General features: G+C 37.3%; 1 protein-coding gene across 8 annotated transcripts in view; it reads left to right on the forward strand.

Annotated features, from left to right (window-relative positions):
* Positions 1–26,090, forward strand: part of RREB1 (ras responsive element binding protein 1) — a 149,813-nt gene that overhangs the window by 68,855 nt on the left and 54,868 nt on the right. For 7 of the 8 annotated variants that reach the window (XM_007488007.3, XM_007488003.3, XM_007488002.3 and 4 more), the window contains exons 3-6: positions 4,118–4,225; positions 4,514–4,722; positions 9,387–9,476; positions 10,504–10,667. In XM_007488007.3, the coding sequence (XP_007488069.2) occupies positions 4,552–4,722; positions 9,387–9,476; positions 10,504–10,667 (425 nt within the window). In that variant the 5' untranslated portion in view covers positions 4,118–4,225; positions 4,514–4,551. The other variant, XM_056823394.1, reaches the window with a different exon arrangement.

Here is a 26,090-nt window from a genome sequence, read left to right on the forward strand (position 1 = left end):
CCTCTCAGTTTCCTGAGGTTTGGCTACAAAATTTTGTTCAAATTATTAATACTAAGCTTCTTTACTTCTGCAGCTTGAAAGACTTAGAAGAAACTTTTTTTTTTAAACAGCAAAAAAAATCAGTTTTATTAAAGTGGGAATAACAATTACAATAAAGTCTTTCTGCCATGTACTATGTCAAGTGTACTTTTGTATGTACAACATGACTAAGCTGGGCAGGACAGTTAAGACTTTGGAGGAATTAAAAAACCAATCCAACAAAAATGGTTTTTAGTGCAACAACATTACTCCTGCTCCCACCTTACACTTGTAAACAAATGGCTGCAACTAAGGCATTATATAGGTACAGATAGGGCAGCACCCAGCTAAGAAATTGAATCCAGGGCAGAATGCTAGTTGTGTCCTTCCCCCCTTTGCTAAGAGGCAACACTCAGAGTACTACAACCAGATTAGGCTATTTTGTTAGCAAGAAAGTCAGAGACTTAAGATTTAGAGCTAACATGGACCTGCTTAAGTCCCCTAACCTTTAGCAGTCAGAGAGAAGGCTACTTTAGGATTTCAGAGGGAACAAATTTTATGAAAATATATTTTTCAAAAATTGATGAACCTCATTCAACCTGAGAGTCCCCAATCTATTGGGACCTTCCTCATCATAAAGGAAGCCCAGAGACTAAGGAGATCTGTCCAAGGCATCGTAGCTTTTCAGTGGCAGAACCTCAGTTCACACTTGGGTTTGAGTCAGCCCAGTGTTCATTATTGACAAGAGAAGACATTTTGACAAAGACAATCATTTATTTTGAAATCTGGTTGGAGAATTTCATCTGAATATTTCATACAATTAGAAATGTTTTTTGGCTTCATGGAGGCTATGAGGAAGGTTTATATTGTAGATGTGGCTGTTTGGGAGAATGCCATTATAAGGATAGAATGACATTGTCAGCACTTAATTGGCAATGTAAATACTTTTCATATCATATCCAGTAAGAAAATATCATATCCCTATGGTGGATTCCAGTAGGCTTGTGTTTTTGTTTTGTTCATTTCTACTCCATTAACAAAGCAGATAAAAAGAGTTAGTCAACATGTGGAAACTTTATTCTAGTCCAATTAGTACCTTCTTAATGCTTAATGTTAATGATCTCCCTCCCTCCCCCCTTTTTTACCTTAGAACAATGAACTATTTTATAATGTACATCAGGTTCTTTTTTCTCTTCTTGCTTGTGCTCTGTATTGTGTACTTCTTCCTATCTGTCCCAGAGGGAGACCTCATGTACAAGACAGTAGAACAACTGGAATAAAAACTTGTCATAGCTCCAAAGGCTTTGTACTTTGCAACAGCTTCTTAGTGATGAGTCAAAGCACCACCAAAGCACCAAAGAGAAGTCAGCCTCTTTTCCTCTTTCTGAACAGGATAGCTGAGGCTCTTTTGTTTTATTACTTAGGCTTTCAAATCCAAATGATAAAAGAGGATGCTTGAACTAAAAATTACCCTTTCTTTAAATTTTAAAATAGGAAAAGAAGTAACGTAGATGATCTTGCCTTTAACAAACCAATGAATCACATTTTGCATATTATCCCAAAGGAGGAAATCGATTTAGCAAATGGTCTTCCTGTTCAGACTGAATGGGAAATAACAAATTTTTGTGGGTATTTTTTTCTTTCTCGTCTTGGTTAAAGTTTTGTAGCATTTGTTAGCAAGTTAGCTAACTATGTTAGCTATCTTTAGGGATTTTGTGTGAGATACTTAAACTAGATTGCAAGTTTATCTTTATTATTTGTTAATTGTGAAGGTGTTCCTATATATGAACACTGCTTAATATTATTTCTTTACTTTTAAAATGATATTTTTGGGGTCTATCATCTTTCATTCTCTTCTACAATACAATTTTTTCTTGTCATTAAGCCCTAAGACTTTAGATATCCCCTGTAATATTGATATCATTTATATATTATAGATATTGTACAGCTATCCTCTGTACAACCGTCTATCAGTATTTCTTCTCACATGCAGAAGTGGTATTCTATATTAAAAAAAAAACCCAACCACTTTGAAGTCAGCAGAAAAAACCTAGGGTGTTTTTTTTTTCCATTTTTCCATTAAAATTGTAGTCATTTGTTCTTAGAGGGGTGGAGCATCATTACAGTATGTAAAGACAATATTGTATCATAGTATGGTAGTCACCCAAGGTTCTTAAAGAATACATCACTATCTGGTATGATTCTGGTATCCCTTTTGCAAAGAATTTCTAGATAGAAATTTTCTATATGTATATACAAAGTTATTTGTATTTGTAATGTACTTTAAAAAACACTAAATATATCACAATGTATTTTTTAAACATTTTATTCAGTTCCACTCCTACCTGCTATATGTCAAACTACTCTGCTAGATACTTACGGATCATCGTGGCCAAATAGTTCATGATCGATAGTCAGCCTGCTGCTGATGAACTCCTGTGTTCTCCTATATTCTTAGCTAGGTTGGCCCTTTGATAGTATATTTAACTTATTCCTAGCTATGTAATGGAAATTTTCCCAGATTGGTAGTGCCTGCCTAAGGATATACTCCCTGGCATTGGCTGACATAGCTTTGAGAACCCAAGATATCACTACCCTGCCATGATGGGGCATGGAGATACATAATACATAGATAAACAGTTCCTACCCTCAAAGAGCTTACATTCTACTGGGGGAAATAATTGTGATAGAACAGCCCAGCATGTCAAGAAGATAGCTCATATTTTTTTCCTGTGCATTTTAATTATAATTTTGAATTTCCAGTTGTCATCACATAGGAATTGCAGGGGGTGGGCAGGATAAGAGGTAATGAGACTAGTATTATCAGGAAATCTTACAATCAATGGATCTTTATATCAATGGATGACTTACTGCATTAATTTTCCTTGCTATTTTAGTATAACATTATTATTTAGGGTCTTAGTCTTAGATAGTCTTTTCTCAGTAAAATTATGTCCTTTGTCCTTAAGGTACGTCTGGAAAGCTACTGCTTGGCATTGGCAACTGCTCTAGGCATTATACCCTGAATCATATCTCAAAAAATATGAAGAACTTTCAGGCAAACAAGCACTGTATAGTTTCCAAGTGTTCATGTGTTCATGTAGGACAGTAAGCTTGGTTCTTTTCTGCTATTTTGTACATAACTCTGCTTAGACTACATTGTGACCATTTTTTTGTGGGCTGTTATTTGAGACATGGTATTGTATGATTTGTAGTATGTTCTTTCAACTCTTATTCCCCACTGAGATTTATTTATTATATATTTTTTAAAACTTACCTTCTGTCTTAGAATGAATACTCTTTATTAGTTCCAAGGCAGAAGAATGGTAAATTATGGATAATAGAGATTAAGTGATTTGCTGAGGAGCTGAGATTTAAACCAATCTTCCAGCAGATAATTTTGGGGGAAATTTTGTATATTCATAGGAATTCTTACTAGTGTACAGTTAGCTAAGGGTTACCCTTATTAGTGTTGTAGTCATTATGCATCTGATTGCACAGAACATCCATCGCTTGAAGAAATTAGGAAGTTCCTGTTAGCTATAAGTTGGTATGAGTCATCATCTCCTTCCCTGCTTTGTTAACCTTTAGTTAACCTTGTTTCTTCTAGTTTGTTGTTAATTGTGATGCAGTCTGGGTGTCCAATGTGAATCTCTTCACAGCTCCTTACTTTGGGCTAGTTTTAAAATGGGATGATTTGTCGTGCCACAGAATAAACATTATCAATGTGTTCTGTTTTTTGAACATATGGATCAATTTTGAGTAATAAGATACAAATTAATTTAGAAGAGTCATTGAATTCATTGTAGTTTTATTGTGTTTTATTTTCTCTATCATCTGATAGTAGCCCCGCATGGATTAGTCATATGGGTTTCCTCCTAGAATTACCTGCTCCTGCTCAGAAGATATTTGGACCTCAATAGGATAGTAGCATATCAGTATAATACAAACTATGGGTTTTTCAGAGTCAGAGTTTTAGGGGCCTAATCATTAGTGAAAGCATTCAGATTTCTCTATATAAAGTAGATAAATGGAAACAGATTGACTTAGCTATTCTTCTCTGTGACTGTTTTTCCTTTTGCTTCTTTTCCAACATCAGAAAGTGAGGAAGAGGCAGAGATAAGCAAAGACGTTAGCCTGCCACTCCTTGTGGAAAGTGGCCATCAGAGGAAAAAACCTTCTTGTACATCAGTTGGAGAAGATGAAGGTAATCGTTTTGATTTTAAGAGTGTTTGACTAAAATTGGCTTACCAATTTTACAGTTAAAAAAGTCCAAATTCTATATGCTCCCAGAAAATGAGTGCTCATCTACTATGTCCTTCTTTCATGGAATTGCTCTTTCACATTGAAGCCCCAAAGCACAACTTTAGGTTTCCACTTGAGCTTCAAGTTTTTGCCTTCCTTGAAACATCCCAGGCTCAGAAAGAATGGATATTCACTTCTTGGTCTTCTCTTTGCCTAATGTTCTTGTATATTTTACATTTCCTCCCTTTAGTTCCAGCAGAAAGAATCCTCAGCTTAAATTGTAGCCCTATGACGTCAAAGTCACCCACCAGCTTAGAAGGTTCAGATTTATCTTCCATCAACACCATGATGTCAGCAGTAATGAGTGTAGGGAAGATTGCAGAGAATGGTGGCAACACCCAGGCCATCAAGTCGCCAACAAAGTCATCAGGACCGAATCGGATTGGCAGGAGGAACCAGGTAAATGATGATAAATGTGTGTTTTACATCTGGTACATCTGCCCTGTGAGTTAGGGTGAGTGTCATTGATTCAGGTTTTGGGGTATTAGTGCCACATTAGTCATGTACCAATACTATTTCTTAATAACTATGAATGAACACACCTCCAGTATTGCCAGTTTCCTCTTGGAGAGCAAACCTCCATTCCTGTAGAATAAATGTTGCTGACCAAGTCAGTGTTTTGATTATCTAAATATTAGTTGTATTAGGAGCCAGAGGAGTTGCTTTCTCCTTCCTCCACTCCCCTGTCCTCACTGTCTATCTTTTCTAAAGAGCACTTGTGACATGATTCTATGCTTTTCTGGTTCTTGACTCACAGTTGATTATTGGGCTTTTCAAGGCATCTACTTTTTTGTTCCTTAGGCTCTAGAAAAGAAACCATTGTCTGTTTCTGGGAGCATTAGATCAAGGGAAACTGGAGAGAATAAATGGGCAGGGATTCTGAAGGATTCTTGTGGTATAAAAATAAATTGGGAAATTATGTAAATCCTTGATTCACATGTAAATGGAGCACTTGGAACAATATTTACCCTTAGAGCATTTATATATAAGCATTTATATTTATAAATTATATAAATAATTATATATAAATAATTACATTATTTATATATAAGATATGTATCTTATATATATATATGCCAGTGGCTCCCCATCATTGTTGTCTTAACATAAATAAGACAGTAGTATTAGAAAGCAAACAATCCTTATTCCTTCTCTGACCCATGTGTCATCAAGTATCTTGAGAAAGCAAATGGTCTCTAAATTTATCTAAGCATAGAAATAGATAAGAAAGAGGGGGCTAAGGTGACTGGGGATATCTGGACCTGGAGTCAGGAGAACCTAGGTTCAAATCTGACCGCTCAGACACTTTGTAACTGTGTGTCCCTGGGCAAGGCACCTCTCATGGCCTAGCCCTTACCACTCTTCTGCTTGGAACTGATCTAAGACAGAAGATGAAGTTGGGGGTGGGGTGGGTGGAAAGCCTACTTTTTTTTGGAGGAAGGTCTATAGAAATTCTCTGTGTTGATTAAAAACAAATATTAACCTTTTAATATCCTGATCTCAGAACTACTATTTACATAAAGGTAATTCATAAGACCTAAGCTTCAGAGTGTATTGAATGTCTTTTCCTAAGTTCTGGTGTTGGACAGGATCTTAAGAGATCATTTAGTCCAATCTCATTTTATAGAAAGGGAAACCAAAATCTAGAGCATTTAGATGGCTTGCCTTAAGGTCACACAGGTAGTAAGAACAGAGCCAAGATTTGATCTTGTGTTTTGATTCCACATTTTGTGCTCTTTCTTTTACAGTACCATGTTTGTGTCCTCACTACAGAAGAGTATTTATTCTTTTAATAATTAATTGGTTGTTTACATTTCTATTTTTTCTATTTTTCATAAAAGAGTAAAAACAAGGAAGAACTCATTTAACCCCTCACACCCACCCTTTCATTCCTATTCAAACCCTTCTATATTTTGTTAGCACAAAAAAGAGAAGTCCAAGACATCATAAGGGAAAAGGAGATTTCTAGATACTGTTTCATAATAATAGTATCCGGCCTTTCCAACTGAGGATGAGAGTTCTACCTTTCTTCAGTGGCCATATGTAAACCTTGATGTGATCATTTAGCTCCACACTTCTCCATTGTTAAAATGCAGGAGAGAGCCAGTGGATCATGTTCTTTATTTTAATTCCCCCTCTTCTGCAGACCCTACACATAATGTTTTCGTTGTATTCTAAGATAACCCTTGATTTTTTTAAAAAGAAGGGTATGTTGTTAGAATTGAAGTGAGGTGTGCTCCCCCACCCCCAATGAAATAAAACAAAATAAAAATAGGACTCAGAGAGATGCAAAGAAGGCCCAGGAATAAATAATCTAAGTGCTCTCACAGACTTCCAGAACAGATTAGCCTCTAGCTGAATGCCTAACAAGGGTGTCAGATTGCTTCATTATGGAATAGTGAGTTATCAAATTAGCTGCTAATTTTATCTTTCAGCTCAGGAAGTGTTCCTTTCACCAACAGGACTCCAGTAGCTAGATTTCAAATTCTTCATCAGTGCTTTTTCAACACTGGTGATGCTCCATGTTTGTGGCCATATGGAGGTAGAACAGAGAGTCCAGTGGGTCAGTAAAACTCACCCTCTTCAAACCATATTTGATTTGGTTGACCTGCATTATGGTATGTAGTACACTAGTGCTCGAGTCTAGAGAAAGTTTGGGTTTCAGTTAATAATAAACTCCAGGGTCAATGCCAATCAGTTCCATGATTTCTCCTTCAAGGTGAACTGGTAATTCTGTTGTGTTATGAGTGAGGCCATCTAAAGCCTTGGTTTTGAAATTGTTTAGAATTACATTTAACATTTTTTTAATACTTAGGGAAAAATCATAATAATGACACAGAAATATCATCCAAACTGTCAGTAGCATCTCTGGAATTTTCCTTAGGACCTAGCTAGTGTATTTTATTCTGTTCTATGGTCCCAAATCATATTCTGATTATTAGCATACTTGTAATGTTCAGAAAGCTAATTCCAGTATCATGAGGAGAGGTGTAAGTATGTGGGAAACAAGAGTCTCATGGAAAAGTTTATTTAACTTCTTCCCAGGGATTGGTATTACTAGCTCACCTTTTTTAGAAGGAGAAAGCTCAAATAAAATTAATTACATTTCTTTTTGTTTCATTCATTTATATGAAGAAAAGTTGGACTACTAATAATAGTTACAAATTAGATACACTTTTTCTTTACTTTCTGCTTTCAAATAATTAATCCAAATGAACACTATATTAACATTCTTAAGGTTTAGGTTAACTTGGGACTATCCATCATTAGGAGAGTCTTAGGAGAAAATTTTTATTCATTATTTTTCTATGTAAAATGAAGCTCAATTTTTTTAAAAGGCACTTCTTTGTATTTTTCTTTAGGGCAGATCTTTCTTCAGTGACTGAAGAATAGTCTATCGGAAAGTTGGGGTTGGGGTGGGGAGTTGGGGGAGAGATCTCTGATTCCCTGGATAGAGTGAATTCCCAGAGGACTCTTCCTCTATCAATGAAGGTTGTCACCTGCATAGTCTAAAGAATTGTCAGGGGCCCTGAGAGGTTTGTTTATGCCCAAGTATCTCTCCTGTTCTCTAAAAAATAATTGGCTCCATTTAGTTTTTTTCAAGCCCTGCCTGGCCCACATCTAACTTTCTAGGCTCATTGGTAATTATATGCTATGATCCACCCAAACTGGCCTTTTTACTCATGACACTTATTCATGGATACTTCATCTTCCACACTTGACTTTGCATTGGCTGTTTCTATTGGTGTTGAATATATTCTTCACAGAGTCCCCCTTTTCCTTCTATTTTCTGTCTGGAGTCTTTTTCTTGGTTCCTCTAAACTGCTCATTCTCAACCCCCAACCCACAAGAACTACTTGGTGGTATATATTTGCTTTATATTTAGGCTGGGTTTAAAATTAAATTTGTATTAATACCTTTTTACATCCTATGTTATTCCTTCTATCCCTTTCCTCCTAGTATATGTTTTTCTGTTAACTTCTTGTTTCTCCCTTTAGTTTACTAGCTAATGTATCAAGTGTCTAAAGAATTGGGTCTGCTTTTAGGAAGACCTGAATTCAAATTCTTCCTCAGATATTAGCTATATGACATTAGGCAAAACAATTCCCTAGTTTCCTCAGTTCTAAAATACATAGAATAATTCCATCTACCTTCTTGAGTTGTGAGGACCAAATCAGATGATATCTGGAAAATTCTCAGCCTAGCATCATGCATGTGATAACCTGTCTAAATACTAGCCGACACCACTATTAATATTATTATGTCGGCTTCTTAGGAATTTCACTTTTGTCTTCATACACAAGTTAGGCCCATGTTAGCTGCTTAATTCATACTTAATGATTTAAATTAAACATTTTATTAAGTACTTCATGTTAAGCCCTATCTTAAACCTGGGGATAAAAGACAAAAATGCTCCAATCCCTGCCCTGGGTGAGTTTGTATTCTGTTATTGGAGACAAATATCAGATCCTACAAAACAAGGGAGGAAGGAGGCAGAAGAAAGAGGCATCAGTGACTGAAGCAGTCACAAAAGCCTTCTCATGTAGGAAATGGCCTTCTGGAGACTCATTGTCAGCCCTCCAAAGTCATTTGGTCACTGAGGAGAATCATTCTGAAGCCCTTTCAGAGTTTTCTGAAGGGGTGATTTTTGGAACTCCTTGCTACTGAATACTGCTTCAGTCTGAGAAAAGGGGCCTTAGCCCTTGAGGCAGTGGAGATTCCCTGGATGGAGAATAAAACAGTCTGGCTCTGTGTGTCTGTCTTTTAGGGCCCATCTTCATTAATCCTTTCCCTCAGCATGCTTGTTTGCACCAGCATTAAGTAGGTTAAAAGGGATTGTTGGTTATAGATTTTAAAAGAAAAGTATGCAGTACAAGAGATTGGATATTTCATGTACCATATTCCTTTTTGTTCTATTGTATATATAAAGGGCTTGTTTTAGTTGATGTTTTATTTTTTAGGATTAGTTGTGTTATTCCTGTAAGAATGGTGTTCAATCAATAAATATTAAGATAGCATTTTACTGCAACTTTAAAATTATCATCTTTCTTCTATCTTTATAGGAAACTAAAGAGGAAAAGTCTTCCTATACTTGTCCCCTGTGTGAAAAAATTTGCACTACTCAGCATCAGCTAACCATGCACATTCGTCAGGTATGTTGGACTGTGGGGTCTTCTTTGTTAAGTGGGAAGTGTCTCAATTATCATTTTCCCATTTTATTTCATTTAAAAATTTTATAGGAATGTTTTGATGCATTGTATGCATTCTACTTTGACTGAAGGTGGTAGAATTCAGTAAATGTCAGAAGGCCATTATTGACAGAAATCCTCACGGTGAATATAAACACTTAATACATGTAAGAGCCCATTTGAGGTCTTTTTAGCATGTATATTTTGCTTTTTTTTTTTTTAAGAAATAAAACATTTTTAGTATAGGATCATTGATAGATGGAAGGAGGAAGAGAATTGTTCCTCTTTTTTTTTTTTTTAAAGTAGATAATTGTGGGGCTCCTAAGTAGACAAAGAGTAGTACAGACTTTGGCCTTCAATTTGAATGTTAATGTTTCCTCTTTAAAGAAAAATTTGAGGAAAGAAATCCTAGCCCATGCTGAGTTTCACTTCTTTTTCACTTGCAGTATGGAATTGTAAAAAGACAGTATCTCATTGAGGTTAAGCTGGAGGCTGACATTGGGCAACCACCATTATTGTAAATGCCCAGATTGTACTTTTTGATGAGTAGCTGAGACTATCTGCCTGTGAGAGTCCAAACATAGCCCATTAACTTGCACACTCCCCTTTTCTCTCCCCCTCTCTTTAGGAAGGAGGCTCAGAAATGATAATTTCCCTCTGCACCAGATAATGAAAGCAGTGTTTTCAGCACAGAAATTTAGGAGGTAGTGGTAGTGGTAGATGGTCAGGGTAAACACTGAGAAATAAAAATGACACGTCCATTTCTGGTATAACAAACCAAATATGTCTGTCCAAGGTCCTAGCCTACTTATTTTTACAATAGCAAAAAGCTGAAAGTAAAAATTTAACAAATACAAGAAGCATGGAATATAGACAGGTGTTGATAGACTGTAATATTTAAGTCAGTTGCCTTATTAAACTTTGTTTTTAGAGTGGTTGCTTGAATATTGACAATGTAGAATAAATTCACTAAGACTGTTGCTTTCTTTAGCATAACACAGACACTGGAGGGACAGACCATTCTTGCAGCATCTGTGGAAAGTCTCTGAGCTCTGCAAGTTCCCTGGATCGCCACATGTTGGTTCATTCTGGTGAAAGACCTTATAAATGTTCTGTTTGTGGACAGTCCTTTACGACCAATGGAAATATGCACAGGTGAGTCATGAGCTTGACTGGGTGACTACCTGTCTTAAAAAGGAAAAGTGAATTTTTTCCTAGTTCCCCAAAGCATGTTCTTTCCCTAGAGAAGAAATTCTTTAGTTGTGTAGGTTACTGTAACCTTTTCTTCTACTTAATATTTGTGAACATTTGTGAACAAGCACGCACATTAAGCACTTCATCTAAACTAGATGTACCTGGGCTTGGTCTTTAGCTAATCAAAGTTCTTCAGAGGTAAAATAGAAGACTTATTCCAATTGTGCCATTTGGTTTTTCTTTGTGAAGGTATCAGTGGTGGGCTGCTTATCAGAAAGCATAACTTTTGAGTATAAATACTTTCTCTTTTTTTACCCTCCCTTTTGCCTTTTTAAGTATTTGTGCAAGCCCATTAGATTCTCTGCAAACTCTTTCCTTGCCAAGTATTTCCAGGCCCTTTCAATAAGCAGTTAATTGGCATAGTAAGCATTGGAGCAACAGAACAGGATGAAATGAAAAGGAAAAATATCTTGGCTAAATATCAGAAAAGTACTTCCTGATAGTATGATCCATCAGATTGCTGCCTGGGAAGTGAGTGTAAACCCAGTGTTGAGGAATATTAAGATGATGTGAGACAGACCACTTGAAAATACATTTTAGAAGGAGAGCCTAGGTAGATTAGTAGGAATGGAATTCACTTAGTTATTTTGTTTTAATGAGCCTGATTTCCTTTCCTCCTCCTAAAGTACCATTAAGAGAAGCATATTCTTGGTGCACAGAAGTCACCTAATCATGTGAGCATCACTGTGTATGATGTTGCCCGCTTACTTTTTCCCTTTCACTTACACATTACCCTTACTTCCATCCACTACCTATTCATACTTTATTCTTTCTTTCACCTGTTCTATTGCTCCATCTCATCTCTTTTTTCCCCTCTCCACTCCTCTGCCCAAGACCTTACTTTTTGGCACAGCGCAACCATTTTCCACTTTGTCTGCCCAGCTCTTCTTGTTTCTTTGAGAGCCTCTACACAGTAGCTCTGAAGGGAAGAGAGAACCCACGGAGTTGTAGTGAAGGTAACTTTGGTGTTAGACCCATTTGTTCCATTTTGAATAGGTATAGCATACTGGCTTAGGGCAGGCTGCCACTTCTAGTTGAAGTGTTTCCATCATTGAATGTGAAACCAGCAGAGTATACCTACAAATGATATTTGGTTTTGCCTGTCTCTTGATAAATAAATGCAGTTAATATGTGAAGGGAACCTTGAAGGAAGCTAAAATCTCACAACTAAATGGTAGGGAGGATTTTCCAGCCACAGTGATAGCATTTTTATAGTGTTTTCAGGTATGCAAAATGCTGTGCATATATATTATCACATTCAGTCTTCACAACAGTCCTGCAAGGTGGGTTCAATAGGAAATCTGAAACAGACAAAAGTTTTCATGACCTGCATAATTTCACTCAGTTTTTGGGTCACATGTGAGGCAGTATTTAAACTCAAATCTTCTTGACTCTTTAAGTGCTCCTGGCCACTGAGCCAAGCAGAAAATGAAATAAAAATCTTCTGGAGAGGAGCTCACATCGAATGTATAAATTGTTAGGTGCTGTTCTAAGCTTTGTTAGCAACTATCTATTTATAGGTAGTCTAAGATTTTTGTGATTATTAATTCTTCACCCTTTTTACCATGCCACAGGCAACACAAATATAACTGCACGGTACTAAGGTCCATTGTAAGATTTTCTTTGAATCATGATTTGCCCAAAGAACTCTATTCTACTGATGATCTTCTTCATCCCTGGAAATCAAGGATAATCTAAGCCATATTATTATGATTATTATATTAAAACCTCAGTTCTTATACTCCTATAGCATAGACCTTAGACATGGCAGAGCCAAGTGTTATATCTTTTAAATAGCTATCAGATTTTCAAAGCTCTTTACATTAGGGGTATCTAGGTGATTTAGTAGATGGTGTCCAGCCTGTAGTCAAAGAACTTGGGTTCAAATCTGGACTCAGATACTGCCCAGTTCTGTGACCTGTGCAAGTGATTTAACCCTAGGTTTTACTGTTGTTGTTTTTTTGCCTTGGAACTGATACTTGATTTTAATTCTAAGGCAAAAAGTATTTGGGGTGGGATGGGGGAAACCTTTACAGTAGATCAAATTTAGTAGGCAAAGTAATTCTATAAAGTTAATGACAAAAGCTTACTTAAAGTTTTAGAAAAATGTATTAGATATAAATATATTGATCTATTTTGATGGAAAATCTTGTGAAACTTCTGATTGCTACAGTGTCTCATAAGCATCTATCCATATTATAATGAGAAGGTTCAGAGCTTCCTTAATGAACTTAGGGAATTTCACATCAGATACCCTTGGGAGGCTTCAAACCTTTCTAACAAATTGGGTTTTAGTGTAGAATTTTAGTTCTGAATATTGTTTCTCTTTCCTTATTTCTACCCATTTTAACTACTGGTTCTTAGCATCCACTGTGGTATGAGAGAAACCTCCGTTTAGATATTTCCTGGGAGATGATAGTTGTGAGCACTTGGCCTTTTCCCACATACCTTCTATCCTGGCATTTTCTGTTTTCCTTCTCTGATTAGTGGTAGAGTGGTCTGTGTCTCATGGGAAATGTAGGAAATGCATTCAGGAAGACCTGATTATTTCATCAAGGCTTTTTACCTGGCTGGATTTATGTTCTCATTGAAGAAGGTCATTCTTAAATCATGTGGCTTGACAGCTTATCCTTACTTGTTTGTCCCGTTTTACTCATGCCCATGACCTTCTATAGATTTCATAAATTTATACAGTATGCTAGAGGCCCCCTTGTAGATCTCTAGACATTACCTCAGCAACCAGAGCTCATGGACTGGCCAGCAGTTGCCCTTTAAGCTTTCACTATGATACCAGTTCAGCTCTTTTTCCAGTCCTGCCTACCCTTTTCTGGCAATTTCCTTTGTATCTCTTATTATGTACAACTGCTCTGTATTTGAGTCTCCTAATGGACCTCTTCAGGACAATACAACTTTATACTGTTGGTCAAACAAATTTCTTCTAAAATATCCCTGTATGTAGAGGAAAAAAACCTGATAAAATATAACTATGCTCTAATGTAAGTGGAGTTGGGTTCTGTGATATTGGCATTATTGAGGTCTTTTCTTAAAAAACACAGACCTATATCTATATCTATATCTATGTTAAGGCTCCATGGCATACAGCAAAGAATACAGGGTTGAGAGCCAGGAGATTTGTGTTCTTAAGTTCTTAAGAATCAGTATCTTTTCTATTCTGTTTTGCTCCTAGCTGCCTTCTAATAGCATCTTCTAGATTAGATCTCTAAAAACAAATATTCCTTGTCTCTCAACTCAGTTTTGAAAATACCATTAGATCTAGTGTGCCACTTCCTATAGTGTTCTAAATCTCATTTCTTTATCCATTTTGGCCATCTTGGCATTGTTGAGACCACTACACATTAATTACTATTCTCTCTTCTACCTTCTGCATGTCAGTAAACTGCCCTTCAGCAGCCATGTGACTCCTTCCCTGGTCCCTTTTGAAGGAAAGCTCCTTGAGGGTAAGGACTGGCTTGCTTTGTCTTTGTATTACAGTGCTTGGCACATAGTAAATACTTAATAAAGAGTGTTCATTCATTCCTATCATATTGTTCAATATTTAGAGAAACGTTCTGCATGTCCTGGAAATATTAGTTGATATAGTCCCTAAAGACCTTGTAATGTACCATAATATTTTCTGAACAAAGTATATTTTAGTTGCTTTTCTGGTACTTTACCATCTACATTTCCTATAGAGTAAGACATTTGTACTTTCATTATCAGTCATTGTTATATATTAGTTCTTTATTTGAGGAAAGCCACAATGATTTTACTTTTGTAATTTCATAATAAGAGGACCATAAATTTTAAACTGGACAATGTTAGGGGTCATCTGGACCAACCTCTTTATTTTAAGGAAGATTTGCTCCGTCACACATACTTTTTCAATGATGCCATAATGCCTCTTACATTTCCTAATTATGAATTAGGAAAGGCTCAGCACACAGTCTCATGGCAAAATGAAATAAAATCAAGTTCCAGGTCACTAGGCAATTATTTTAGTGAAGTGAAATCTGTTTTTACAGTTACTGTTTAGTATTTATAAAGCACCTAATTTATCATCGTTGATTTTACACTATTAAAAAATTTTATGGTTTAGCTCTGTAAAAATGATGTCCTTTGTTGGAATGCCTCAAGACATTTGTAAATTAAAATAAGTTTCACAACAATAAAAACAAACTAGGTATTGAGGCTACATCCATTGGAGTAGATTGGCTTTTGTTATATTTTGATGTAAAATAAGGAATGATATTTTAGAAAATGTGTGTACTTTAAATATGCCTCTGTAAGAAAGAAAAGAAAATTTAGCAAAAAAAAAGTTGAAGGAATAAGTATTAGATTTATTACTGAATCCTGGTGCAGGTTTAATAGCCTCCACTTCCCTGTCTGCGGATTCTGAGGCTTCGTAAATCCTGCAACCAAAGTCTTGTTAATCTCATCATTTAGTTCCAGGGCAGGAGAGTTGAGTTTGCAATCAAGTACAAATCCATATATCATGAATATGATTCAGTAGTGCCAATTACTGTCTTCCAAGAGTTCTTTATCAGTCATTTCCACATAATCTGAAAAATTCATGTTATTTATATAATGTTGCCAGTCTTCCAAAACAAATTTGAGAAACTGAGCCAGAATCCTTTGGTAAAAGTCAATGTCTAGTTTGGAAATGTTTTTAATGCATAGAACTGTTGACATTGTAGTAGGCAGTGGTAGGCCCATCAAGAGATAGCAACAGAATAGAGATAGACATCTCAGCATAAATCTGTCTTGTGGATTGTGTCTTCTTTCTGATACCATATATTATTATAGCATGGAGAGAGAAACAGTAGTTTATATTCTACTTGCCCCTTTTTAAAAATGAAACATGTGCCCGGGGGGAAAAAAGATAAAACCATATCTAGAGAAATGGTCAGGATGTTGGCAGTAGCTTTCAACCACAACTGACTTCTCAGTTTTATCCTCTGTGGCAGAGAGACTTGTTCTCTTTCGCTCTGTTTCATCAGAAGTGAATAAAGAGGAAGGTGTAAAACCTTTGGAACTGCTTATTTTTTAATAGCTATTGAGACCTCAAGGGATGCCAGTAGATTTGACTTAGCTGTTCAGAGAAAATATTTGCTATACGGGAATTTGTGGCCTTGAGAGTCTGCTTGCCCACCTCCCACTGAATGCATAGAATTGGCTAGATCTGAATTGAGCTGCCTTCATCACATTGATTAGCAATGCCATCCTCAGGATGGAGGAACAACTGTAGGGCATCATTGCAAAGGGAAGCCCTTCTTTACTCTTCATCCCCATAGTGAGTAAGGGCCCTGGGAACTCATGATATAGTAATACCAAGTTTCTGAGTACAAGTGAAGACTTGTTCTGGTACTCATTGTTTTTTTTTTTGTTTGTTTGTTTGTTTGTTTTTAACCCTTACCTTATGTCTTGGAATCAATACTGTGTATTGGTTACAAGGCAGAAGAGTGGTAAGGACTAGACAATGGTGGTTAAGTGACTTGCCCAGGGTCACACAGCTGGGAAGTGTCTGAGGCCAGATTTGAACCCAGGACCTCTCATCTCTAGGCCTGGCTCTCAATCTACTGAGCTACTGAGCTGCCCCCTACTCATTATTTCTGAAGGGTGAAGCTGACCACTGAACAGCTTCAGTCAGTGGCATCTTGAAACAAGGATCTCTTAATCATTAGATGCCTGATTCACTTACCATGTGTTTTTGAGAGAATGAATCAAGTCTAGCCACAAGGGGAAAAACATTACTGCTTATATAAAAAAGAAGAGAAAGGTGGTGGGTCATGAGATACCTTATTTGCCATCTAATTTATAGATACAGTAAAACTCAAATGAGTGGATTTTGTTTTCTTGTGTTCTTTTTCAAGAAGAAAAATATTCCACTAAAAATACAATACCTTAAGTCTCACTAAATCCCTGATGTACATGTTAGGGACACACCCACCCACTCTAAAATTAGTTTTATTTACAGAACTATATCAGTAGGTACACCGAGCAAATTCTGATTGTATACACAAAAAAGCTAGTAATTTCATTGTCTGACAGTGGATATTCAATTAGTGATTGTTGATTTGATTTATGATGACCTTGATGCAGTATAAGTTTTTCTGAGCTGGTGTCTTGTGAGTAAAATACAGGGGTCCCTTCCATATCTTAACTGCTTCCATCCTGGTTGGAATACATCACAAGTCAGCCAACGAAATCAAATGGGAATTTTGAGGGATTTTTTTAGTTAGTAGCAGACAACACTGAAAAAGTTAGCAGAAATGCCTAAAATATGGATAGTATTGTGTAATATCAACATTTTATCCTTTAATACCATAAGTATACACAGTTTTTTTTAAAGTTAAAATAAGTAAAAAGTTAAAGTTTACAAAAAATGATCAAAAACCAGCAGACAATACCCAAAGGCTAGGAATAAAGAGATATCACAATGTTGGCATTGATCTACATATAGCCTGGACCAGTGATGGGGAACCTTTTAGAGCAGGAGTGTTGTGCCCTCTCTACCCCACCCCCAGATCTAGTAGCTGTCCCCACCCCACACAGGTGAGGAGGAAGCGCTGCCATTGGACTGCTGTGTGGATGGGCAGGTAAAGTGAAGAATGTCCTCAGCCATTATAGTGAAGGGAGTAACTGGAAAGCTCTGTTTCCCTTCAGCTCTGCTGCCTATGAGCCGCCCACCTCTTACCCTTATGTGTTGTTCCCATTGGACTACTAGACAGAGGGGCAGGCATGGTGGAGAAAGAGGGAGAGGGGAGAGGGGAGAGGGAGAGGGGAGCCCCCCTGTCCAAGTCCCTCTGCCTGTGAGGGTGTGTGTGGGGGGGTAGCTGCATGCCTACAGAGAATGATCTGTGTGCCATCTTTGGCAATTATGCCATAGGCTTGCCATCACTGGCCTAGACCAAGTATTTTATGCACAATTTACAATAAAGTACTGTAATCACCCCATAAAAGAAAAAGAAAAAAATCTGGTTTGAATGGAGGGCCAAAAGAATTTTTATTTGGATTGTCCAGATCATACTGGAATTGTATCCTTCATCCCCTTGATGTGGAAATCTGTAATTAATTGGTGCTGCAACAAACCAGAACCAGATTTAATACCAAAACCATAACTCAAACCCATTACCATAAATTTACTTAGAAAGGGTTTATTGAGTTGATGGTGACTCCCTAAAAGATGCAAAAGGTTGAAACTTATAGATTTCAAATTAGGCAGGAGGTGAATTGTGTATACCTTAGGATTGGACAAGGCTATTGCTCAGCACTAATAAGGTAGGAGTAGAAGAGGCAATATCCTTCGCTTGGTCAGGTCTATTTCTTGGGGGCTAGTAAAGGGAAAGACTCTACAAGTTAACTCTTCTTGTACCCCTGCTTTAACAGGACTGCCCTTGTTGATTCAGCAGTAAGGGAAATAGGGGACTGCAAAACAAATAGGGTCAGGAGCAAGACACAGGAACTATAAAATTAGCTTCATCCACTACTTACATTATATACTGACATTTTTTGTGTGACAACATTTGTGATAGATATGGTAATTCCAAGTATTTTTCTGGTTAATATTTGGTTCATACTGGTAAATTGAGTTGTAGCACATCTGATAACCAGTTCTTCCTGAAGAAAAAAAATAAATCTCTTTTCAATAGAAAATGTTTGTTACTAGTTTCTTGGTTATTTTATTTTATCAAATTGCTTTAATTGTGCTATTTCTATAGTGATTTAAAAAACTGAGTCTTAGAAAAAGATGGTATACCAGGTACATTAATATAATGTATATTTCAGTCTAAAGGAGTCATGGGATGAGGGCTGCAAAGGATCAGAACAGTCACTTGATCCACTCAGTTCATCTTATAGGTGAGAAAATTCAACCCTAGGGAGGTAGTGGCTAGGTGGTAGTAAATGGTATGAATAAGCTTGAATCCCAGGCCTTCTGACTCCTAAATCTAGTACTTACTCCCTTTGTACTCTACTGTTGAGTACTTCCTTTTTTCTGGGGGTGTTGTAGGGGGTGGAGGGCAGTAGTTGAGATTATTTGCCATTTTAAAAAGTCATTTTAAATTTTTTTTCAAATATTCAGAGAACTGTTATATTCGCATACCTGTTCTTTAACAGATCAACTTGAATTGGAAGTTCCACAAAGTAGATCTTTGCAAAGCACAAGATTTCTTCTTACCAGTTCTCATCACTGTGGATATAAAAAAACCAAATGCCCAAATTTTAATTCTCTTTTCTGTCCCCTAGGGGTGCTTGTTTTTATTGGACTTGCGACCTTGCCAAAGAGTTAGACTGTTTCCCTGGTCCAACATCTTTTTCAGAGTGATTTCTTTAGAATAGTCTTTGCTTTTCATATTTCAAACTGGATAATATAATGTTACCCATGTTCACTGGGGATGGGTGATGGATAAGATAGAATTTTAAACTGTTATTTCCACTAATGAAATGCTTTACTGTCATTAAGTATCTAACCATGAAGGTGAAGAGTTATTTTCTGTTAATAGCTAGTTTTAGTTGCTGGTCTCTTTTTGTTTGAATGCTCTGCTTTTTTTCTTTTTGTTTTTAAACTTTAATATCTAGTCATTTGGAATGGTTCTTTAATGTTTTCTTCCTGGATGTTTTGAAATCTATCTTTCTATAATCTGTGACTGTTATTGATATTTTAGAGTTCTCTTTCCCATATAATTAGAATTCAGACATACAGGAGAATGCTTGATTCACAGAAATATTCCACTGTATTGCATGATTTTAAAATTAGTCAGGTTTTTTGCTTATACCATCACTTTACAGATTTTGATTTTGGTCTTGGTTCATAACTAAATACTGTTTTTCATCTCTTGATATATTTAAATCTACCTGCACCAAGAATGTATATTTTCATTTTACTTTTGTCCATCTTCTTTTCTCTATAACTACACCCCACAGGGGTAGTCACGTGCCCCCACCCCATTTTCCTTCTCATCTCTCCCTGTCTTTCCTTATAGGAAGAAAGAGAGGTAGCAAGATTATCTCTATGAATGCAGACTGTACAGAAATTTTGGCAGACATTAAGGAAACCTTTTTAAATGTAATTAGCACTAGATACAGCAGTAAAACTTCTTGTGACATGGCTTCACTATCTGGAGCACCCATGCTTGCTGGTACTTGAACAGCTGAGCAACTGTGCAGGATAGAAATCAGGTCAGTGAAAGGTGTGTGTTTGGGGGTGATGAATGTTGTTAAGTATTCAGTGGCTTTAACACACCCATTCCTCCATCATTCCAGTTGCTTGATGTCCTGGGAATTCTGAAGTTCCTGATGGTATATTTGGTTTAGCTTTACAAAAGATATTTGCCATAGGAGGAGAGCCTGGTTTCCTGTGTTAGGTCAGAAACTTTTGCAGTAGGCTGGCTTCAGTTCTACCTTAGCACACTTGTCTTGCTTTATAAGTTCTATTGCCTTCCCCCTCCTTCCCTCCTACCACCACTGCCTTTGTTTAAATATCCAACCCGTCCAACCTGTTTGGGCTGAACAAGCCAGTGCTAGCAAACATCATAATGTACCCACTCATTGTCAGACCTTTTTTTTTTTTTTTGGTTTAAGAAAGGTCATTGGGAAAAAAAAGTTCTTCACCTAACATTTTCCTTCTCTCTACCCACCTTCCCCTCAATTAAAGGGGAATAAGATACAGTCTTAGCAGTTTGGTTTATGAAATTACGTTCCTACTTGACTTCATACAAGTGTATGTAATCAATATATTCTCCTCTGCGAACTCTGCTGTTTAAGCAGAGGTTTTTGGCCTTCAGTGTGGAAAAATTCACATTTCCGTAAACTGGCAGTGTAGTTCTATAATTGGGTTGTGCCAGGATCTGACTATTATATAGTAGTAGATCTTTGTACTTGAATAACCATTCAAGTGTGTCTTCACTCTCATTTTGAGTTTACAGATGGCAAAACTGAGGCACTGAGATGCTAACTGTGATTAACCTGAGGTCTTAAGTGAATCATTAATGGGTCTGGAGCCATGCCCTGTGGACCCCGATTACCTGCTTTGCCATTCTAGGTAAAAGCTTTGTAAAAGCCCTTAATTTCTACATCTGTTTTCCTTTCACTGGCTCATGATTACAAGAACTATCCTGAGCTCATTCCTCAGGAATAGGGTGATATTCTCCACAATATGCCTTCTGTGAAAAAAAGAGGACCAGGATGCTGGGTAGTTCAAAGAAGAAAAAAAATGGCAAGGCAGGCCCTGCCCTTAAGAAGCTTTGCCAATGGGGATATAAGACTTTTATTTCGTGAAGGGATTTTGAAAATAATTTTATCAACTCCATCTTTTTTTATAGATATCTGAAAACAGATGCATAGTGGTAAAATGATTTGCTGAATGTCGCAAACTAGTTAGTCTAGGGCTGGCATTAGATTGCTCCTCAGGCTAGTCATGCTTCTGTTATTCCCCATCAATTTTTTATTTGATTTGTTTACATGGCACAGTCTAGCTTTTTGAGGGGCTGAAACTGACCTCTAATCCTTTTGGGGTTTTGTTTTTGTTTTGCTCTTGTTAATGCCTTTATGCTAGTAGAGAAATGTTTTCCATCAATTGCTTTAGATACTTTCATTCTGTGGCATATGTCCAGTCATTCCATGTAGCTCAAGCATGGGTATTTCTCAGTGAAAAGAAGATGGGTGGGCATTGACCAGTTACTTAATCTAGCCGCATCCCCCCCCCCCTCCTTTTTTAAAGCTTATTCTGAGACCATTCCTCCTTTTTTCCTCTACCCACTCGCCCATTTTGAACAATAGCCTCATGGTTCTTCAAATTTTCTTTTTTACAAATCCTAACTCCTTTAAGTGTCTTTTTTAAAAAAGGTAGACTTAATTTTCAGAGTATTCGTAAAAGCATATATGAATTAAAGCATAGGTATGATAGCTCCTCAGAATGTGGCAATTGCTTCATCACTGCTGAAAGCAACCCCCATCAGTGTGGGTTTTGGTATCACAGAAAAAGAATATTCTAAAGATGTACAGGAAGGACCTTTGGTGATCTCAGTTCCCTGCATCTACTTGTTATTTTAATATTACCTTGGGGAATTCACTTTACTTTTCATCTCGAAATAAAGGACTAGAACAAGAGAATATCTAGGGTCCCCTCCATCTCCAAATGAATTCTGTTGAGTTTGAGGAAACCCAAACTAACATTCGCAGTTGCTTCTAGTGAAGATCAAGACAGCTGTATAAATATGGAGAACAATCACAGAGGTCGACAACATGAACCTAAAACATAATCCAGGCTGACTTTCTCATTTTAAGGTTGGAGAAACTTGAGATGATTTGCCTTAGAACACTTGTAATAAATTAATGAAAAGAATGGTAAAAAACCTTAGAATACTTTAATTGCAAAGCACTAGATTCAAAGGAGGAGGAGGGGATGTGCTATATTTTTCCCTGTTGAGACTACCCAACCTCAGGCCAGTTAGTCCAGCCCAGTTATTTGACAGATGAGAAAAGTGAGGCAAAGAGTGACTTGCCTTAGTATTAAATGGCTGAAGAAATAGTTAGATCTGGATCTTCTGGCAAATGATCCATTGTTATATTGTCACTGTGTGAGGGGATGTTAAACACATTCTGAGAAGGGCAGCCTGGTCCAGTAACTGATCAAAGGAATAATTGAAGTTACTGCTAAGATTTTTAATCTGGAGGAACATATTGAGATTTATTTTACATATTTACGTTATTCCCCAGTATACCAGTGTGATTTATGACACCAGAAATGTTAACTCCTGCTTTAAAGGAATAGTTTTTAGAAATTCCAAGGAGACGTTTACATTACTTTGAATTTTTTTTTAAATGTATTGATACCTTTTGCTCTTATGCTTACTAAATTTTTTTAAAAGTAGTATCTTACTCTCTACAGTGTCATTCATTCAACATGTAAGTCATTAAGACAGCCAAAGTCTGGTGCTCAGTTCTCTTGGACCATTAGGCCTTACTATAGTATCAAGGAATGTTAGGATACAAAGTATACCAGTGAGTTATATTGCTTTCAAAAAGCTGACGAGGTTAGTGTGGATAGGATTGTTGTTGCACTGTGTGGAAGGTTGATCTAAATTGGTCTTGAACTGAATATAAGCTTAATTTTTAATGTGAAAATAACATCCTTCAAAGGAAATGTTGTGATGTTGATTTCAGGTACACTATTGATGCTCAAGGGGTGCAGATATGTAGAGTAAATAGGATGCTTTTATAGAAAACAAGAGAAGAAAAAAGGGCAAGAATAGGAAAACAGAGGCCATGCCAGGGAAATACAAATGTGAGGTAAGCATATCAGATGGACTATTAAGTTGTAAGTTACCAATCCCCTCCTCATTATTTTTGAGTGTATTGCATGGTCTCCAGAGTTCATATTGATTTGCATCCTTCATCTTGCCCTTGACAATGATTAACTGTACACGTTCCACCACCATCACGGTGCAGTCACAAAGACAGTATTTGATTCTTTTCACAATCACTATTCTTGACAATTCAGGAAGGAAGGAGATCAGTAGCTTGCAGGAATATAGACTCACATAGATCCAATAGTTTGGGGACTGCTAATAGAGAAAAAAACAGGGTTGCTAGGGCAGAAACCCAGAGACCACCACCCTGAGGGAGCTGATGAAGGGGTATACATACTAATAATAGTTTCTGAAGTCAGAAAATGCTTGCCTGAAAGCAATTGAAGGAAAAGATTATTTCTCTGGAGGCTAAAAGCAAAGCCTAGAAGTGATAGGGCATAATTATAAGCTCCAATTATTAGGAGATGGAAGTTATTTATTGTTTCTGCAGCTTTCCTAACTATTGGGAAACAGCTTAATTTGTTTAGTGTACCTCAGGAGTCTCTGTTGTGTTCCCTGCCATTCTGAGAAGACTTCCTTGGCCACTTGAACTGAGTACATATCTATGCTGGATGGTCATGAATACAATGGGAAGAGAATCCTGCTCTCTCTACTTTTTCTTTGCCTCCAAAGACAAAGGCAAGAGGGCAAGTTCAGGACCAAGGGATTCAGTGTCAAATTCCCCCTTTGTTGATCTATTGGAGTCTTGGGACCATTGAATCAAGCCACCTCCATTTTGTAGATAAGTAAATTTATTTCATACAAACTTGCTTATGTTCCATTTGAAGGAACAAAGCCAGAAATGGATGATACATCTAGCTTATTGATGCATTTTACCAGGGTCTCAATTTTTTTAAATTGGATTCAAGATTGAGATCAATTTAATTCATGATCTTTCTCCAAAGGAATTTTTTAGGCCTCAAGATAGTTTTTGACTAGCAGAGATATTTCCTCAGTGGACCCATATAGCAATCCAACACAGCCAAAGGGGCAGAGAAATCTCTCCTTGGAATTTACAGCATCTCACTAGGCTTACTTGTGGAATTGAGTCATCCGAGTAGTCATAGCCCAGGCCCTGTGTAGAGCCAGGCTGACCTGCCTGCTGGATGAGCATGACTGGACTAGCATGGCCCTTGAGTTTCTAGAAGGTGCCTTTGAGTCCCTTTGAGATCCTGTGATCCTCTTCCCTCTCCACCTCGCCCCTGCCATTCACTGCTCAGGCGCTCTCCTTCTCCCCATGGCAATGCCATCTCCTTTGATTCCAGTTCAAATCAGGTATTACACACAGACCTCCTCTTCCTCTCACCTCTATTCTAAAAAACTGTGCTATAAGCACCTGCTGACTCCGGCCGTAAGTATTTGTAGGGCTAGAATATTTTCTCTTCATCTCATGTTCACTTGTCCCGTCTTAGTGCTATCACAGGACTTTAGGAGCAAAAGGCTCTGGGGCCAATGTAGTTCTAGGCTGTTAAAACTTGTTTGAGCTTGCCAAATTCAGTTCAATGGGTCAGTGGCTCAGTTTTCATGGGGTGCCTTTTCTTCCTTATAGTGCCATTCCAGCTAAGAAAAAAACTCTATGGCCCTCGGTGACATTCATAAGGAAGCAGTGACTGCTGCTGAGATTTGGCCTTGGGTTGTAATGACATTGATGATAGCTTAGAGGAATTGAACACTACTATGCCAGGACCAATCTAGGAGGTGATCCCCAGAGTATGCTAGGGATTTTGTGAGGAAGGAAACCTATCTTCTTCCAACATCTAACTCCCCAATTTTGGTTTTCTTATATCAGTTGGAAAAAGTCTTTTTTTTCCTTTCTGTTTCAGCACCTGGTCTACAGAATACAAAGGGATGGTGGGGATCAGGGCTCAGCTAGTTAGCACAGTAGATAGTTTTCCAGGCCTAGGGATGTGAGGACCTAGGTTCAAATCTTACCCCAATGCTTTCTAGCGTCATGACCCTGGACAAGTCACTTAACCCCAATTACCTTCCCACTCTTCGGTCTTAGAACTGATACTAAGACCGAAAGTAAGGATTTTTTCTGTGGGGGTTAATTTGTTTTGTTTTGAATGTATTGAGAAAAGAGAAAAGTCAATGATTTCAGTGTTGAATACTGTACTTTGAAAAATGTAGATGTTCTAGTCTGATGATTCAGGGAAAAACTGATCTTATGATATATATTGTATAGAAGTGTTAATAACCCCTATGTTCTAGATTAGGACCAATATTGGTAGAAGAGCAGGTAAGGGCTAGGCAGTGGGGTTAAGTGACTTGTCCATGGTAATACAGCTAAGAGGTACCTGAGGCCAGATTTGAACCCAGGACTTCCTAGCTCTAGGCCTTATTATTCATTGAGCCACCTAGCTGCCTTTGGGAGGAATGCTTCTAAATGTTGTATTCTAAATTGGAAAATTGTTGGGGAATGACCAGGGTCTCCATTTTTGCTATACAAAGAACAGTAGATTTTGAGGCCAAAAGAACCTTGTTTCAAATTCTATTTCTGTACTAGCCTGACCTTGGACATGTCTGTCCCTGAACATTTGTCAGGGTACCAAGGTTATGACTCAGGTCTCAGGTTTGTTCAGTATGACCCTGTGATCTTTTCATTTCATATTGTATCTCTTTACAGTTTCCCACTAGACTGCAGTATCTAACTTCCTGCTTTTCTGCCCTCATTGCCAGTAATGGCCAGAAATGTGGGAAGAAGTGATCTTCAAGGAATTATTTTTTAAAATAGGGACCATCTGTATCTCTGGGAAAGAGCTTACTTAAGTGCATTGTCCCGGTGCAGCTGGGGGAAAGGCAATGGTAGAAAGAGCGTAAGAGAAAACCAAAGCTGATAAGAAAATATAGGAAGAGAATAAGTTGGCTACAGACTATTTTGCTGTGCATTAAGGAAGAATGCATGACCTAGGTAAATACAATTCAAGAATGAGGAGGGCATAAAGAGTTAAAAAAAATTTCCTGTTGGTGATGGATG

The sequence above is a fragment of the Monodelphis domestica genome, chromosome 3 (genome assembly GCF_027887165.1).
Source record: "Monodelphis domestica isolate mMonDom1 chromosome 3, mMonDom1.pri, whole genome shotgun sequence".
Lineage (NCBI taxonomy): Eukaryota > Metazoa > Chordata > Mammalia > Didelphimorphia > Didelphidae > Monodelphis > Monodelphis domestica.